At 41.7% G+C, this 15,069-nt stretch overlaps 1 protein-coding gene across 7 annotated transcripts in view; it reads left to right on the forward strand.

Annotated features, from left to right (window-relative positions):
* Positions 1-15,069, forward strand: part of LOC147145918 (nucleosome-remodeling factor subunit BPTF-like) — a 47,141-nt gene that overhangs the window by 21,214 nt on the left and 10,858 nt on the right. For 4 of the 7 annotated variants that reach the window (XR_015087111.1, XM_086033241.1, XM_086033243.1 and 1 more), the window contains exons 15-32: positions 597-721; positions 1,295-1,447; positions 1,584-1,734; positions 1,853-1,892; positions 2,102-2,327; positions 2,632-2,769; positions 5,438-5,565; positions 5,833-5,926; positions 6,041-6,219; positions 6,638-6,860; positions 6,938-7,218; positions 7,891-8,004; positions 9,632-9,793; positions 10,255-10,337; positions 12,787-13,012; positions 13,110-13,450; positions 14,366-14,539; positions 14,676-14,868. Coding sequence is in view for 6 of the 7 variants with exons in the window: in XM_086033241.1 (XP_085889367.1) it covers positions 597-721; positions 1,295-1,447; positions 1,584-1,734; positions 1,853-1,892; positions 2,102-2,327; positions 2,632-2,769; positions 5,438-5,565; positions 5,833-5,926; positions 6,041-6,219; positions 6,638-6,860; positions 6,938-7,218; positions 7,891-8,004; positions 9,632-9,793; positions 10,255-10,337; positions 12,787-13,012; positions 13,110-13,450; positions 14,366-14,539; positions 14,676-14,868 (3,031 nt within the window). In the remaining variant the exon portion in view is untranslated. The remainder of the gene's footprint in view (positions 1-596; positions 722-1,294; positions 1,448-1,583; positions 1,735-1,852; positions 1,893-2,101; positions 2,328-2,631; positions 2,770-5,437; positions 5,566-5,832; positions 5,927-6,040; positions 6,220-6,637; positions 6,861-6,937; positions 7,219-7,890; positions 8,005-9,631; positions 9,794-10,254; positions 10,338-12,786; positions 13,013-13,109; positions 13,451-14,365; positions 14,540-14,675; positions 14,869-15,069) is intronic. The other 3 variants (XM_086033244.1, XM_086033242.1, XM_086033245.1) reach the window with 3 other exon arrangements.

The raw sequence follows: 15,069 nt of genomic DNA on the forward strand, positions 1-15,069 counted from the left end.
AATCATCGCTGAGATTCGTTGTTAACTTTATTACATACAACATGGCTATTGTTTCTAATGTTTTATGAGTCACTTCTGCATGTTTCGATGTATGTTTGTCTTCACCAATATTGTCTGCACGCATCTCACTGACTCCAAGACTGAATTCTTTGCTTGCTAAGCTTACACATGGGGAAAAAAAATATGCACACTGATTTTAAAAAATGGTGAATTGAGTAATGACACGTGTTTAAATAGTACCAAACTGGGTGAGCTTTAAAATTTAAGATGTACGTTCCAGATTTCAACAGCCTTTGTGGTCTCAGATAATATCTGTTTCCCATGTGCTAAACGGGCTTTTAAAAATCAATTATTACAATAAGTGGGCATTTGTTGCCCAATTTACATAATGGAAATAGTTCCACAATAAGCATGACGCAAATATCATCCTGCTTTTACACTGCCTTCTCTAATTCCACAATTGTACTGCTGTCTGCATTCTGAAATGCAGAGTGAGTCACTGGCAGTTGCGCTGTCATGCCACTCTAATGAACTAACCTATCTGATACCAGCACAGGTCTGTTATCCATGAGTAATACTTAACTCTGTGTATGCAGGTATCGCTTGCAAACGGTGAACACTTTGGCTGGTGTGAGTCTGATGCTTAGACTGCTCTGGGCCTGTTTGAGATGGGACGACATGGCTGTGAAGCCATCTGCGGCTGTCGGTACTACACGAACAGGTAGAGTTCTCCCCACCCCAAATTAGTTTTCTTTCTGGGAGCTCTCAAATGTTAGGTGATGTGTTTTGATGATATTACAAGAGCTGGGCATTTTACGAAAAATTGAGTGTCCGTTATTCATCATCCGTCTGCAGTGTGGGTACCCTTGCGTTGTCTGTCATTCACCTTTTTTTCCAAGCGGGGGAGGAATAAATAAATAAAGGTGTTTACGTGTCCTATGCTTTATCCGTCTATTTTCACATTTTTCCAATCATTCGTCAACCGTCAGCAAAACGGGCGTCCGTCGGTGACGGATAGACGGACCGGTCCGTCGCATAGACGGACTACCCAGCTAATTACCATATGGGATTTTGAGATTTTCATCTAGATTTTTTCCATTGCCAGAAACCCAGAAATAAGGTTTGTGTGTCTCTATGCTTACAGTTTTGATATGTCTTGTATTCCTACGTTGAGACAAAAGAAATACACAGAATGAAATGCAAACATCCATCTCCTGTGGCTGACACAGGTGTTATGTTGGAGAACATTTCCTCCATTTTTCGGGCTCTCCTCCTCATCGTCATACCAACCCAGCCCTATCCCCACTCATTACCACAGAGACGTCAGACACAGAAATCACCACCACAGAGATCATCAAACGGCGTGACGTGGGACCCTATGGCATACGCTCGGAGTACTGCATCCGCAAAATTATCTGCCCACTGGGAGCACCTGAGACCCCCAAAGGTAAATAAATACTGTATGCTCTTGTATTTCAGACAATCTTTATTGACTAGTTTGAGATCTAAAAAGCAGCGATTTGTTTACATAATTAACCAGCGGTTAAAACCCAAACAACTTTTGATTGTGTCCACAAATACAGAAACCCACACCCCACAGAGGAAAGGGCTGCGCTCCAGTGCCTTGCGTCCCAAGAAACCGGAACCCCCCAAGCAGACGGGTCCCGTGGTGATCGAGACTTGGGTTGCGGAGGAGGAGCTGGACCTCTGGGAGATCAGAGCTTTCTCAGAGAGGTCAGAATAAGATGTTTATTCCTTTGTGTCACTGGTGTAATAAATGCTGTCAAACTCAAACAACTCTTTAGAAAATCACAACCAGTCTTTGAAAATGTTGATCCCTTCTTTTACCTAGGGTTGAGAAAGAGAAAGCTCAGGCAGCTGAACAAGCCAAGGTGAGAGGAATAATATTATTATAATTGAATCCCACTGAGCAGACCCAGGAGATTGATTAGATTCATTCAATTACTTGGGTTGACCTTATTATAGGCACATCATTGTTTTGTTTTGTTTTTTGTTTTCCTTTAGGAGTTTCGCATTGATTTTAATCAGCTCATTGTCCCATTCTTGTCTTCTGGTCATATATACATTTTTATGCTTTCAGAAACGTCAGGAGCAGAAACCAGGCTCGGTCTCGGTCACTCCAACAGGAACTCCCGCAACACCCGCCGTGACACCTAAGGTCATGGTGGCTTCACTGTCAGGCCAGGGAACGCCGAGCGCCAAGGTGGTGCTGTCCTCAAAGATGGGCACGCCCGTCAAATATCAGCAGACCAAGAACTTCCAGCAATCGTTTGCCACGTGGATCAAGCAGAGTCAAAACTCACCAGGTACTACATTGAAAGTATTAAAAATCTTTTAATTTAGTATAAACTGAAGAAAATAAAACTTGTGACCATAATGTACACAACGTCCAGTTTATTCAGATTTTGGACAGAGGTATACTAAATGTTTGTACATTTGAGTTGTTATTAGCAAGAAAATCTAACTGAATAAGGTTTGTAATACTTTACTTTATCAGCGATGTTGAAAATGTGATAGTTGTAGCTTTTCACATGTCATGTTACTATTGGAGTCATGAGTATAGTCATTACAGTATTATGTTTGCTGATTTTTATGAGTCTGCTTACACAGAAACCACGGTGACCACGACTGGTGCACACACATTTCACATTACAGGAACCACGGTGGGTGGGAAGGTAGTCACCACCAAGCTGCCTCTTCCAGCCAACAGCAAGCTCATCACAGTCAACATGGCAACCTCACAAGGAGGTACACCGGCTTTTATTACCTCACACCTAAGAAGCAGATGTAGGGGGGATTTTATTTTTTTTTTAATGTGTAAGTTGTGGCAAAATTCAATGGTTTCTAATGTAGCTATTCATTCATCGTGTTTTGGCATTGTGTAGTTCCCTTAGGCTAGGTTTTTTTGCCCATATGCGACCTCTAACTGATTTTTTTATGACAGTCTGAACGACTCAATTCTGATTTATTTTTTAAATCCAAACTGGGTCGCTTTCATATGTGGTCCTAAATCGGATACGTATCATATTTTTTTGCAATGCGACCGCAGTCTGACCAGCCTGGTCGCATATATCCAGAGCCCAATATGTGCATGAACATGAAGTATAATGTGGACATTTATGCTGACAGTAGTAGTAATCCAGCCACGATTCAGATCGATTCATTTTTTACGCACGGTTATGACGTGACGTCATCGTTAGTGGTGTCTCCATGAAATGAGATAGAAAAGCCTTGCCTCAGAATGTCCCCCAAATACTGTATTCATTTCTACCTCCTACCTAATGGTTTCACTGTAGAAATGCCCCGACACACTGGACCACATTTCCGTAAATGATAAGTCATGAGTGATGTCCTCTCTTCTTCTGCGCATGCGGGTCACTTTTGTCACGCATGTATTCATACAGCAGACAAGACCGAGGTCGCATTTAGTATGAACGCTTCAACAAAAAAACATTATTTTTGTTCCAAAAAATCTGAATTGAGCATTAAGACCTGCGGTGTGAACCTAGGCTTCACGTCCGTCCACCCATTGAGTCACCAGCTTCCTTTGGCACGGGTCATCATCATGTCTGGTTAGGCCATGGCAGTGCAGTCATATAATGGAAGTTAGCTATATTTGTTCGATTATTTAGGAATGGCACTCTTGTTTAGTCTGGGTCTTTTAAACTTCACTAGAATTTTGCTCTTAACTTTTTACGCTTGTTTCAACTTTTGGTCGTGTTTGTAAAGATTGTTGCATTGTGGCATGGTCTTTTACTGAATGACGGATGTTTGCTCATTAAGGAGGAGCGACTAATTGGGTATTGTGCAATATCTCATTTTCATATTTGTTACACCATATTATGAGAGTACAACATGTAAATAACACATTTCCACAGCCTTCCAACTAGACTAATTATAGAGGTTCGAAGTGGAAGCATTTTAACGACTACATTGGAAACCCGTGGCGATAAAAACGTTGCAATCTTCATAGAAGAAAATGAAAGTGATTTTTCTTACCCTTTTGAAGTAACCCTAAAGGAGAAACCTCAATTTCAGGTGGAGTGTGACCATTTAATGGACATGTCTATTTATCCAGTATGACTGCGGGGCGCACTGTTTGTTTTGGAAGGGCTTAAGGAAGTTAGGCAGGAAAACAAGTTTACGCTGAGGTCTACTTCCCAGACAGGTAACTCTCTATTGCGGGATTTCAGTTTTCTTGTTTTGCCCCTTCATCTTTTAGAGTAAAAGTCAAGCTCTCCACTCCTCGGAGTCCCGACTCATCAAGCTCCTTAAACAGCCAGTCCATAGAATTTTGTGTTTGATGCCTTGTCACCAGAGGAGAGACTCCCCGTGTCTTACAACCAGGTTTAAGTTCCCTGTTTGAAGAGGGAAACTCTTGATGTAAAGGTTTACCTGCCTGGTTGTGGTTTAGGAAAAAAAACACACAGCAGGATCTGAGGGAAAGAAAGAGTGTTACTCGTCTGATTTCGTTTTGAGCCATCAGCTCCGCAAGTGCTCGCACGGCAAATATGAAACGCTCCCTTTGTCGGACGAAGGTTAAAAAGTTGTGAATAATTTATGAGGGGGCTCAGATATGTTGGGGGAAACCCAAGTAAGCTTTCAGCAAGTCTTTGAAGATTTTGTTTACCTACTCCACTAATATTTACCATTGCTTTGATCAAAAGTTGGCCATCTTGCAAAGAGAGAAGCCCACAAATAATGTATTGAGCCATGTCAATGCACAACCTCTGCACAACTTCTCACTTGTCGCATGCAGCTACTGCTTTACAGTATTGTATTGTATTTGGGAATATTCAGACTGTGAATATTTCCTAGTCACAGCAAGTGTGCCGAGTAGCAGAAAATGGGGGGTGGGCAATTTTTCCCAAGTGATGCAGCAAAAGGCTGAATGGATCCTGGTTTGATTCCCTTTACAAGCATGCAGTGGTGGGTGGGGGGATGTGGTGAATAAGACAATTATTATGTACTGTAGCCAAAGCAGGATTTATGTGTAGTAACTTTTTATCTTCACTATAGCTTTTTGAGGGTACGTGGACATCGAGTGTACTGTAATCCCCGCCCCCCACCTGTACACAAGAAATAATACAATGGATTCTCAAAGGTCGAATCAAGGCAACAAGACTGTTCTTGTTTGTTGAAGGTGTTTCACTTGTAACCCAGAAGGCTTCTTAAATTCTCAGTTTGCAGATTTCCATAACCTGGTTGATTTAGAATCAATCAATCAAATACAATTGACGTTCCAATTAATTGTTGAAGATAAATGCCAAAATTCTTGCTAACACATTATTAGTTTTTAACATAAGAAGTGCATGTGTGTTTTGTGGATTAAGTGTAATGTTGTAGTGTTGCTCTCTTTTGATTTCCACACCCTCTGACCTTTTGTGTCCTGTCTTTTTTGTTCCCCCCAAATCAGGTGCTGTGCAGCAGAAGGTGTTGGGTATCATTCCTTCCGGTACAACAGGTGGTGCTCAGACCTTCATCAAATTGCCTCGCACTACCCCTGTGAACATCAGGCCCAACATCCCAGGCACCCAACAGCCGGTACACCGCGTTTTACTTTCAAAATTCATATTTTGTAGCAATTAACAGTGACATTTATGAGGTTGTTAATTTAATTGTTTGTGATGATAGATTTTGCTTTCTGTGTGTGATGTGTATTATAACAACAACGGTTTATGCTTATGTTTCTGTTTTTTTTATCGTTGATTTAGTTATCATCCGCCAACCCCCGCAGTTCCGACAAACCTGTCTGTTCTCAAATCGTTGTTTTGTTTGTCAGTGAATCTTTTTTTCTTCCCTGGTGGGCAGATCCAGCCGGGAATGGCAACGATTCGAACACCAATCCAGCAGGGTGGACCTATGGGAAAAACAATACTCAGAACACCGCTTGTGGTCCAGCAAGGTAATTTGCTGTTTGGAGCTTGTCTTCATTTTAAAAATATCTGTATATACTTAATTTTAACATTGTTTTATTTGCAATGCAGGAACTAAATGTGCCACCTATTTCTTTTTTTAGGTCAGGCTGGCCAACAAGTGGTAAGTCAGATCTTACAAGGCCAGACAGTGTCCACCTCAGTTTCTGGAGCCAGCCCTGTTGCCACAGTTACTGGCCAGAGCCCAGCCACCACCGCCACAGCTGGAACGACATCTGGCCAGGTCAAACTCACCATCGCACAGATCGCTCAGCTAACACAGGTTAGTGAGCGTTGCTTATGATGTAATGATAGTAAAGTTATCAAAGTCATTGACCGGAATACTTTTTCTCACTGTTCCCATTTCTTATTGGTGCTTGAATGACAAATATTTTTTCCAGGAATAGGGTTTAACTTTGTAACTAGCAGGGTTTACATTGTGTAGCATAAAATGTCCTTTTTTTTTTTTAAAGAGCACAATGCATTTGTTGAAGATTATATTATGATAGCTGTAAGGAGCTTGTTGCCAAAGCTTGAAAACCGGAGTTGAAAGTATTTCAAAGGTGATAGAATTTTCAGATTGACAGAGGCAACACAAAGCGAAAGGCATGATAGAAATTAGCGTGTGAATCATCAAGACAACGTGAATGGGAATAAAATGTGATTAAAACACATTGTACCTCTGCTCTGCCTCCCTACAGAAGCAGCAGGCTGGCTCGGGTGTTGGTGGCTCCCACCAGGCTCTGACAGTAATGGTTCAAGGTCAAGGTCAAACCACCGGCCAGCTTCAGGTCATACCTCATGGGGTCACGGTCATTCCGGGTCCCGGCCAGCAGCTCATGCAGGCAACTCTGCCCAACGGCCAGATGCAGCGCTTCTTATTCACGCCCCCATCTGCAGTGGCTACACCCACACCAAGCACAGGTATGACTGGAAACACATTTAGATGGTCATTTGGTTTCTCACACTCTCTGTCTTCAACTCTTTGAAAATCTCTACAGGCACCACACCCTCTTGCCAGCCCAACTCTGACTCCACAAAAACGCCGGCACAGCCTGCTCAACAGGCAGCCGCCCCAGTGCAGCCGGGGGCAGCAACTCTGGCTACCACTAGCACCCCATCTGCATCCACCCCACAAGGCCAGTTACCCCCACAGACGCAGGCCCACATGCCCATTCAGTCTCCCACCTCGCTGCAGGTGACGACACAGGGAGGAACTGCACAGCTGCAATTGCAGCAAACTCCCCAAATCATCATGTCTGGACTGCAACAGCAGGTCCAGGTACGATTACAAACGGGTTGTCAATTGTTGAATGTTATCGCAAAGTTCCATCATTCCCGTTCAAGAACCTCAAGATTTTCACATTATGTATATGTTCGACATAGACGACATAGTAGTGTTGTACGGGATACCGGCACCAGTACCGCACCGTGATTTTCCAGCGTCAAAAACGTCTCGATGCCATTTTTTTAACTCCGGCATTTAAAAAATAGATAAATAAGGAAAACAAAAAAGAAAGCGCACGTAGCTCACCAACTCTGTCTTAAAGGCAAGTATACATAAGCGCATAGCCGCCTGTATTCCGACATGTGAGAAACGCCTTAAGTGGCACGCCTCCCTCTGCGTGTGAGGAAGATGAAGATGGCCTCGAGTATTGAAGTGTTGGCTGCCCCTCCGCTCGTCGTTGAAAAGTATGACGCGCAAAGTGGAGCTTTTATGCTTACATAGCCAGCACCACGCTGACTGGCATCCAGAATTATATCACCAGTTTAAACAGTGACAGGTTGTGATGCATTTCTAACACTTACCTCAAAAATATGTAGTGTGAATTATTTTAAACTAAATTCTTTCAAGGTTGTGTGTGGTTGAACCCATGCCTTTTGTCACCAATTTCTCATGATATTCTTGTCTTTGCTACTTTATGACATTTGTGTTTCTTTGTGGGTGATTAAGGTATTGGCCCAGCTGCAGGCTCAGCAGAGTGGCACATCTTTACCACAGCACTTTAAACTGCAGCTTCCTGTTCAGATACAGCAGGCCGGCCTCACCTCAGCTCAGGGAGGACAGGTAGTGCAATTAACCTGCGAAATAATGAAGCATTTTTGTGTGTTGAACATGAGGAAAATGTCACAGTGCACCACCAAACAAAAATGTGACAAAAATATATTCTATACGGTATATATAGTATACATTTATTTATTTATATTTATATTATATTCATATTATTTATATATATATATATATATATATATATATATATATAATCTCATCTCAATTTAATCACAGTCAATCAAAAAATAGACTATACATCTACTTAAAAATGTATTTGGATCCAGATTATTTCATTTCGTGAAGCTACTTGATGAAATAAAATAACAAAACCTTTTTTCAGTATACTACGAATCAGACAGCTCGTCAATAGAGGGCACTAGCTTGTCCAACTAAGTCATTGTGAAAGGGACCAAAATGAATAATGAAAATGAAATAATATAAAACACTTCTAAATACTTGCGTATCTGTCTTTAGATGATCAAGATAAATAGTATGCAGTTAATGATGAGTAAAATTGATTCATTTATCTCCTCTGTCTTACATGATGATGTAATTTCTGGTTTAGGGTGCAGCGGACAGCGACTGTAGACCCTCATTAAAAGCAACCATAGACTCACGTTAAAAGTGACATGTGCAGTAGGTCCCTGGCAATACAAATGGATTAAGCACTGTGATGTGCTAAATTCCACAGCCTGTTCGCCAATAATGTTTAAAACGGTGTCACTGTTAAGATAGCAATTTTTTCCCAGCATCGCAACATTTTTAGTCTAATTAGTAATAACATTATTTAGCATTTAGTTTACCTTTTCAACCACTTTTATACTCATGTATTGTAATGAAAACGGTCATGTCTTTCTCCACTTGATGATAGTTTTCATATAATAAGATAGCAAATATTGAAGCCAAAATTTATTAACATCCATCCATTATCCGATCCGCTTATCCTCACGAGGGTCGCAGGCTTTTCCCATTTACTTCCATTGATTTCTGGACAAGTCAATTTGGAGTGTTTTCCAACATAAAAAGTGGCATAAAATACTTTAAAAAAAACAAAAAAAAAACTAGGGCTTATTTTACTTGTGTCACAAATCTCTTCAATCTTATGTTGTATTTCGATATGTAGGTGGTTTGACTTTTTTTGTAACATAGCTCGTTAAGCTACATCGTAACGTGTGTTGGTCAGGTGTGATACTGGTTTGGCCGCTATCTGCATGTATGATGTTGCTCACCGTGGTCCAAAAAATGCTCAGGGAGTTTGTGTGAATACTCACTCGCATGGAAAATTAAAGTGAACATTGGTTGTAACAAACATATGACATTCTTTTCAGAGGGATGAACGGTTGATGAAACTTTACTTTACATAATTCTGACTTTGATACAGCAAATATGCTCCAATTATTCTTCCACCCACTTGGATATTGAGTTGCATAAGAAATCCAAATAGGCGCGTGATGTATTGTGTTCATCTGCAACTATGTAGTTGATTACATTTTTAATGTCGTAGTAATCATGAAAACATTTGCTGTATTGAATTGAGCCTGCCCATATTTATCAACCTTTATGCCGTCGATTGATTGGTTGCTACTGACTCCGGCGTTTAAGTTGTGGTAGAGTTTCATATGTCCCAATGTTGTCCCTGCAGATTGGGAACGTTGTGACCATCCAGGCTGCTTCCGTACAGGAGCAGCTGCAGAGGATCCAGCAGCTCCGAGAGCAGCAACAGCAGAAGAAGAAACAAGCAGCAGAAGCCAAGAAAGAGCAAGCCCTCAACTCTGTCAGCCAGAAGGACATCATTCAGAAACAGGTGTGGGCTCAGGAAGGCATCACAACCAGAGGGTCGGGAAAGACCAAAATAAGTGCTTAGGTCTCTTTCGTGTCCATGATTATTAAAATAATAGCTTTTAATGTTTCAATGGAATTGTGCCATTTTTTGTTATGTTTGTAAATTTTACTGTACATAGTAAATATTGCACTGAATCTTAATTCGTCAATCCGTCAGAAAAATCCCAATTCAGGCTTCTCATAAAATATAATGTTTTATTATGTTTTTATACCATCCAATGATATTTTTCAAATAACCAAAAATGGTGGCGTTTTGGTGGGACTGGAACAGATTAATGGCATTTTAAGTCATTTAAATCAGTAAAATTGAATTGATATTCCAGGAAATTGATTTATGAGCTTGCTCCCCAAACAAATTTAACTCTTAAGGCAAGGTGCCACTGGATGTATTTCCAAATTCATTGACCAGATTTTCTTTCTTAGGTTGTGATGAAGCAGAACGCTTTCATTGAATATCTGAAGCAGAAGAAGACTCTGACACCTGAGGAGAGAGAAGAGAATCAGAGGTTTGCAATATATGTGTGTGTGTGTGTGGGGGGGGGGGGGGGGGGGGTTATGTGTGTCCCTTCCTCTCTTGATCAGATCAACAGTGTGTTGAGAGGTGCTGCACAGCTTGGGAACTTTAGACTGTAAAATAAAGAGAGAGAATCCAAAGTAATGTTAAGATATTCCCTTCACTTTCTTGTCCTCTATGCTAACGTTGTAGGTAGATGATGCCCTGACCGTTCGTTGACTCTGACACACACGTGTTTGTGTCAACACTGTGCCCATTAACACAAACCCGAAACACCAAAGCCAGACTAGCGTGACTTCGACCCGGCAGCTCCTTTGGCAGTCTGTCTCTGTTTTTTTCCATCCATTTTCCATTTTACCCCGCCACCTCCTTGTGCTTTTCCTGCAAAACATATTTTGAATCATTGCGTCACTCTGACAGTCACACCAACACTGTATTTCAAATTCTTATAGGGGAAATCAACCAAAACATTTTTTTCAAGAATATGTTCCCAGCAGGCCCACTAGTTGAAACACGACATTCTGATTAATATTGCAATTGTGGAGTATGAGTTAAGCAGCAAAATCCACCCATTTTTAGCCATCTCAGGGGGCGACCATTTTGTCACTTCTGTCGACCAAAAATGACACCACAGATGCTCCGGGCTCAGATAACGACCAATCATGGCTCAGCTTCAGAAAACAGGTGAGCTGTAATTGGTCGTTACCTGAGACCTGTGCAGTTGTGATGTCATTTTCAGTCGACAAAAGTGACAAAATGGCCGCCCCCAGAGATGGATAAAAACTGGTGGATTAACTCTTATTGAATAAACGCAATATTTATCAGAATGCCTTGTTTCAAATAGTGGGGTTGCATAGAACATATTCTTGAAAAAAATGTTTGGCTTCACTTCCATTTTGAGTTGTGCTGTTTTTGTTGATTGTCATAAATTGTCAATTCAATTTAGAGTAAATAAAATGTTTTGATCTTGATGTTAGCTTCCGTAATAATGGGAGGATTTTATTCGTTGGGAGACACCATTTTCAGTTTCGCAGTTGTTTCGGACTGCGCGCTCGTGGCAGGAAGCGGAAATGCAGAGGAAGCTACGGTGGCATGGATACACCAAAAATGAAAAAATCGAACGTGCCGATTTGAACGTTTTTAACATCGTTTGATCCAGAAAATTCGGTTACGGTTCAAAATCGCTTAATCGAGCAGCCCTAAATTGAACTATCCCAAGCTTTTCATTAGCTCAAAGACCCTTCTTTTTTCCCATTATACATAAACATCGACTTGTTCAATAATGTGGAACAACCTCCTTAAGTAATTTTGCTATTAGGCTTCTCTAGGAAACTAATCAGCAATTGCCCCTGTAATTACCGGTAATATCAGTGATCTAAGGGAGACCATGAAAGTTTATATATCTTGAAACCTGTGCGCATAGTAATATGTTAGTGTCTTGCTTGTCTACATGCGCCTTGTTCGTGCCACCTTTGCAGCGTGCACATCGGCTGCAATTCCTGGCCTGTCTTTGACCCTGTCAGCCACGGGTGTGTTTGTGTGCCGTTCACACAAACGTTCAGCCGACAAGGCGCTGTGTTGCTCACTCGAACTGACAATTTTGTCACCGTGCCGCGAATGTTGGCAGACACAAGTGAACGTACAAATGACGCAGTCATAGATTATCCACATTTACTGTAATACGCGATCAATATTTAACTCAACATTTTCAGAGCTTGTCTTTTTTCTTCATAAAAGGAAGGCAACGCACATTAAATGAACCCACATTGAACTGTAAAACCTTAAATTGGGCGGGACCCATCCTTCCGTTTCTGTTTCCTGTTTGCATACGCAGTGAGGCTCTCTATTATCTCCCAGCATGTCTCTCAAGTCCACTCCCATACTAGTCAACAAAAATAAACAGGGATCACCTAAAAACTGACATGACATCTGTGCATCCAATAGCCGAGAAACACATCACTCACACAGATGACGGTCTGCACCGTTTTAAGGCCTTTGTGCTTGGGTTTTGTTTTGTTTCAAGATAGGCCTTGTCCATCTCGAGGGAAATACATCATTTTCTGTATATATATATATATATTTTTTGTATAAGAGTTCTTGTAACCGTTTGAATTTAATTATTGTAGCCCTGAGACAAAAAAAATACACTATCCTTGACCCTTTCCTGTGTGCACATTGATAATTTGTTGTTGATTTAATCACGTTGAAGAAGTTCATGTAAAATGAGAGCATTGTTTGGTTACAACCAGCAGAGGTGCTGTTGATTGTTGTCAAATTGTTTGTGATCTAAAGAAGAATAGCATGACATCATTCAACTGCGCTACAGCCATGCCAATCTTTGATGTATCCTCTGCTGTTTGTCTACTTATAATCCATCACAAAGTTTTGCGGGAGATCTTTTTTAAACTTCCCTTTTTATTCTGTTGTGTATTTTTGTACAGAATGATTGTATGCAATCAGGTCATGAAGTTCCTCCTGGACCGCATAGACAGAGATGAGAGGCAGGAGGCCAAGAGGAAGAAGAAGGAGGAGATGGTGCAGTCCAAGAAGAGGTTGGCAAACGCCAACAAGCTTGCATCGCTTCTTTACCGCCACAAAGAGATGCTGAAGAATGATATCTTGAAGAAACGAGTGCTTCTTGATCAGGAGCTCCATCTAGAGGCCCAGGTAAACAGCGGTCCTGGAAAATTGGAACATTGACTATCTGCTCGATGAAACACTTCCTGCTTAATGATTATATAATTGTAACATTTTTGCTCTTCAGGAGGAGCTAAAGAAGGACCTGTGGCGAATACGGAGGGAGAAGGAGCGAGCAGCAGCGCAGAAAGCAGCCCAGGCCGCCGCCGCCGCCGCTGCTGCCGCCGCTGCCGCAGCCTCCCACAACCAACAACAACACGCTCAAGCCCGTGTACACAACATAACCACTCAGCAGCACCACGCCACCACCGTCGCCCCCACACACAAAAGGAAACGTGATGAGGAGAGGGAGAGTGCAACGTCGGCTAAGTCCAAGAAAAAGAAGATGATCTCCACCACCAGCACCAAGGACAGCAAGAAGGACACCAAACTCTACTGTATCTGCAAGACGCCCTATGATGAGACCAAGTACGAGAGCCTCACCGTTTGCTGCATTACTCGTGCATGCAGAAGTTACATTCAATGTTTGTTTTACAATTCCCGGGGGTGGAAAATGACAATGTAAATAATCAAGTCCCCCAGAAATAGAAAAAGAGAAGCTGTCACTGAGCTGAAACGTTAAAAGAAAATTGAATTGAGGAGTATTAGGCTGGGGACGCATAGAACCCTGCGGGGGTTCAAATTTCTGCTCCAGACTTTTTCTTTCGTTTCTTCCTGGCGACCAATCCGTGTTGTACCTCGATTCTCGCCCAAAGTCACCTGGGATAGGCTCCAGCTCGCCTGCGACCCTTGTGAGGCTAAGCCATATAGTAAATGGATGGCTTGATGGACTTTAAGGTTACTTAGTACATCCGAGCATATACTGTAGCAATCCATAAAAGCATAGGAATGACATTGGAACAGTCTGATTGGTCACTTTGTAGGTTTCTGGAAATGCCATGCATGTTTTTATAGCATTTATGGCATTTAAACATTGTTTAATGTATTTGAACACAATTCTAAAACAATACCAACACATTTGTTAAGCGAGAGAAAGAGCAATACAGAAGTATTGTACAAACAGTATAAAAGAAAAGATGAACAAATGTAATAACACCAAAGAAAATCTGTGATATGTAATAAATCTGTGACATCTAAAATGGCGTTTACACTGCATATTAGGGGTGGAGCAAAAACTGGTTTGAACCATTTTTTTTTTTAATCTAAAAGGTGCAAGTGCATCCAAACGAATCGTTTCACTTAATGTATCGAGATATGTATCGAATCGTCTTTTATTGGAGAGATGTATCTTAGGAGGACTTGGCACATGACATGTTTCAACAAAAATAGCATTACTGCCTTAGCATTCATACATTTATCATTAACCTCATCCTGGATCTGAAGGTTCTACATTGGCTGCGACCTGTGCACCAACTGGTACCACGGCGAATGTGTGGGAATCACGGAGAAAGCTGCCAAGGATATGGACGACTACATCTGTTTGGAGTGTAAACAAGGCCGCAAGAGCACCAAAGAGGAGCTCTACTGCATCTGTCAGACACCGTACGATGAATCACAGTAAGTAGTGTCCTACTTTAGTCGTATCGTGTATAAATGCTGTCAAGACTCAAGGTGGTATGCTGCTTCAGGTCACTTCTGGTGACAAAAAGTACATGTGGATCACTTGCTGGTTTTTTTCCCCCCCCCCTCTCAGGTTCTACATTGGTTGCGACCGGTGTCAGAACTGGTACCACGGTCGCTGTGTGGGCATCCTGCAGAGCGAAGCGAGCCACATAGACGAATATGTGTGCCCGCAGTGCCAGTCGACCGAGGACGCCATGACGGTCCTCACACCGCTCACCGATAAAGACTATGAGGGCCTGCGGAGAATCCTGCGCTCCTTAACGGTGAGTGGGACACAAGCTGTAAAATCCACCATTCAATGCCATGTTACCGCAAATGCTAACAAGCTCACTCAAGATGACGGGTTTACAGGGAAGTTATTGCTTGTGCTTGGAATGTGCATATTTTCACATACAGACTAAATGTAGTGGTGTACATTACGTTTTTGATTTATTAATGATCTCAACATATTGTCCCTTTAGCCA

The sequence above is a fragment of the Filicampus tigris genome, chromosome 6, assembly GCF_054856515.1.
Source record: "Filicampus tigris isolate MCC_2025a chromosome 6, RoL_Ftig_1.0, whole genome shotgun sequence".
Classification (NCBI taxonomy): Eukaryota; Metazoa; Chordata; class Actinopteri; order Syngnathiformes; family Syngnathidae; genus Filicampus; species Filicampus tigris.